At 66.0% G+C, this 641-nt stretch overlaps 1 protein-coding gene across 1 annotated transcript in view; it reads right to left on the bottom strand.

Annotated features, from left to right (window-relative positions):
• Window positions 1-641, bottom strand: part of LOC119594645 (YTH domain-containing protein 1-like) — a gene marked incomplete in the record, with an annotated part of 23474 nt that overhangs the window by 2437 nt on the left and 20396 nt on the right. Inside the window, 1 exon segment of the mRNA XM_037943692.1 lies at window positions 1-583. Within this exon segment, the coding sequence (XP_037799620.1) occupies window positions 1-583 (583 nt within the window).

Here is a 641-nt window from a genome sequence, read left to right as displayed (position 1 = left end):
GCCGTCCTTGCCCCTCCTCTTCCTATCCCTCTTGACTTTCTTGCCCCTCTTGCCCCTCTTCCTCCTCTTCCTGGCCGTCCCGTCGTCCTGCTCCTGCGCCTCCGACGCGTTGCTGAACACGAGCGAGTCGGCGCGCATGCCCGTGGCGTACAGCAGCTCGTGGAACCGCGACGACGCCTCCAGTGACGTCGTCCGGACCTCGTCGTCGCCCTCTTCCTCCTCGTCGTCCTCGTCTTCCTCTTCGTCCTCTTCCTCCGTGGCATCCTCCTGCAGCTGCTGTAAGGCCCCCGTCCTCGCCACCAGATGCCGCGGAGGTGCGTCCACGCCGCCCCTGGCCGCCCATCCTCCCCCTATTCTCTCGTCGTCGACATAGTCCTCTTCCTCTTCCTCCTCTACTCTTCTTCTTCCCCCTCCTTCTCCTCCTCGCCCACCCTCAGGCCCCCATTGGTCATCCCCATGATGGTGTCGGTGGGCGTGCGAGGGCTTGGCCACGCCCTCGGCCCCGCTCGCGGTGGGCGGCTTGTGGAAGGGGACGCGGACGTCGCCCAGGGGCACGCTGCGGCGGTCGCGCTCCTCGTCCTTCCTGCAGAGGGGAGGGGCGCGGTAAGCATTGGTCTTTCACCCATATAATCAATGGTTCG

Source organism: Penaeus monodon, chromosome 34 (assembly GCF_015228065.2).
Source record: "Penaeus monodon isolate SGIC_2016 chromosome 34, NSTDA_Pmon_1, whole genome shotgun sequence".
NCBI classification, from domain to species: Eukaryota; Metazoa; Arthropoda; class Malacostraca; order Decapoda; family Penaeidae; genus Penaeus; species Penaeus monodon.
Note: the sequence above shows the minus strand (reverse complement) of the source record. Positions and strands in the feature narration are given on the sequence as shown.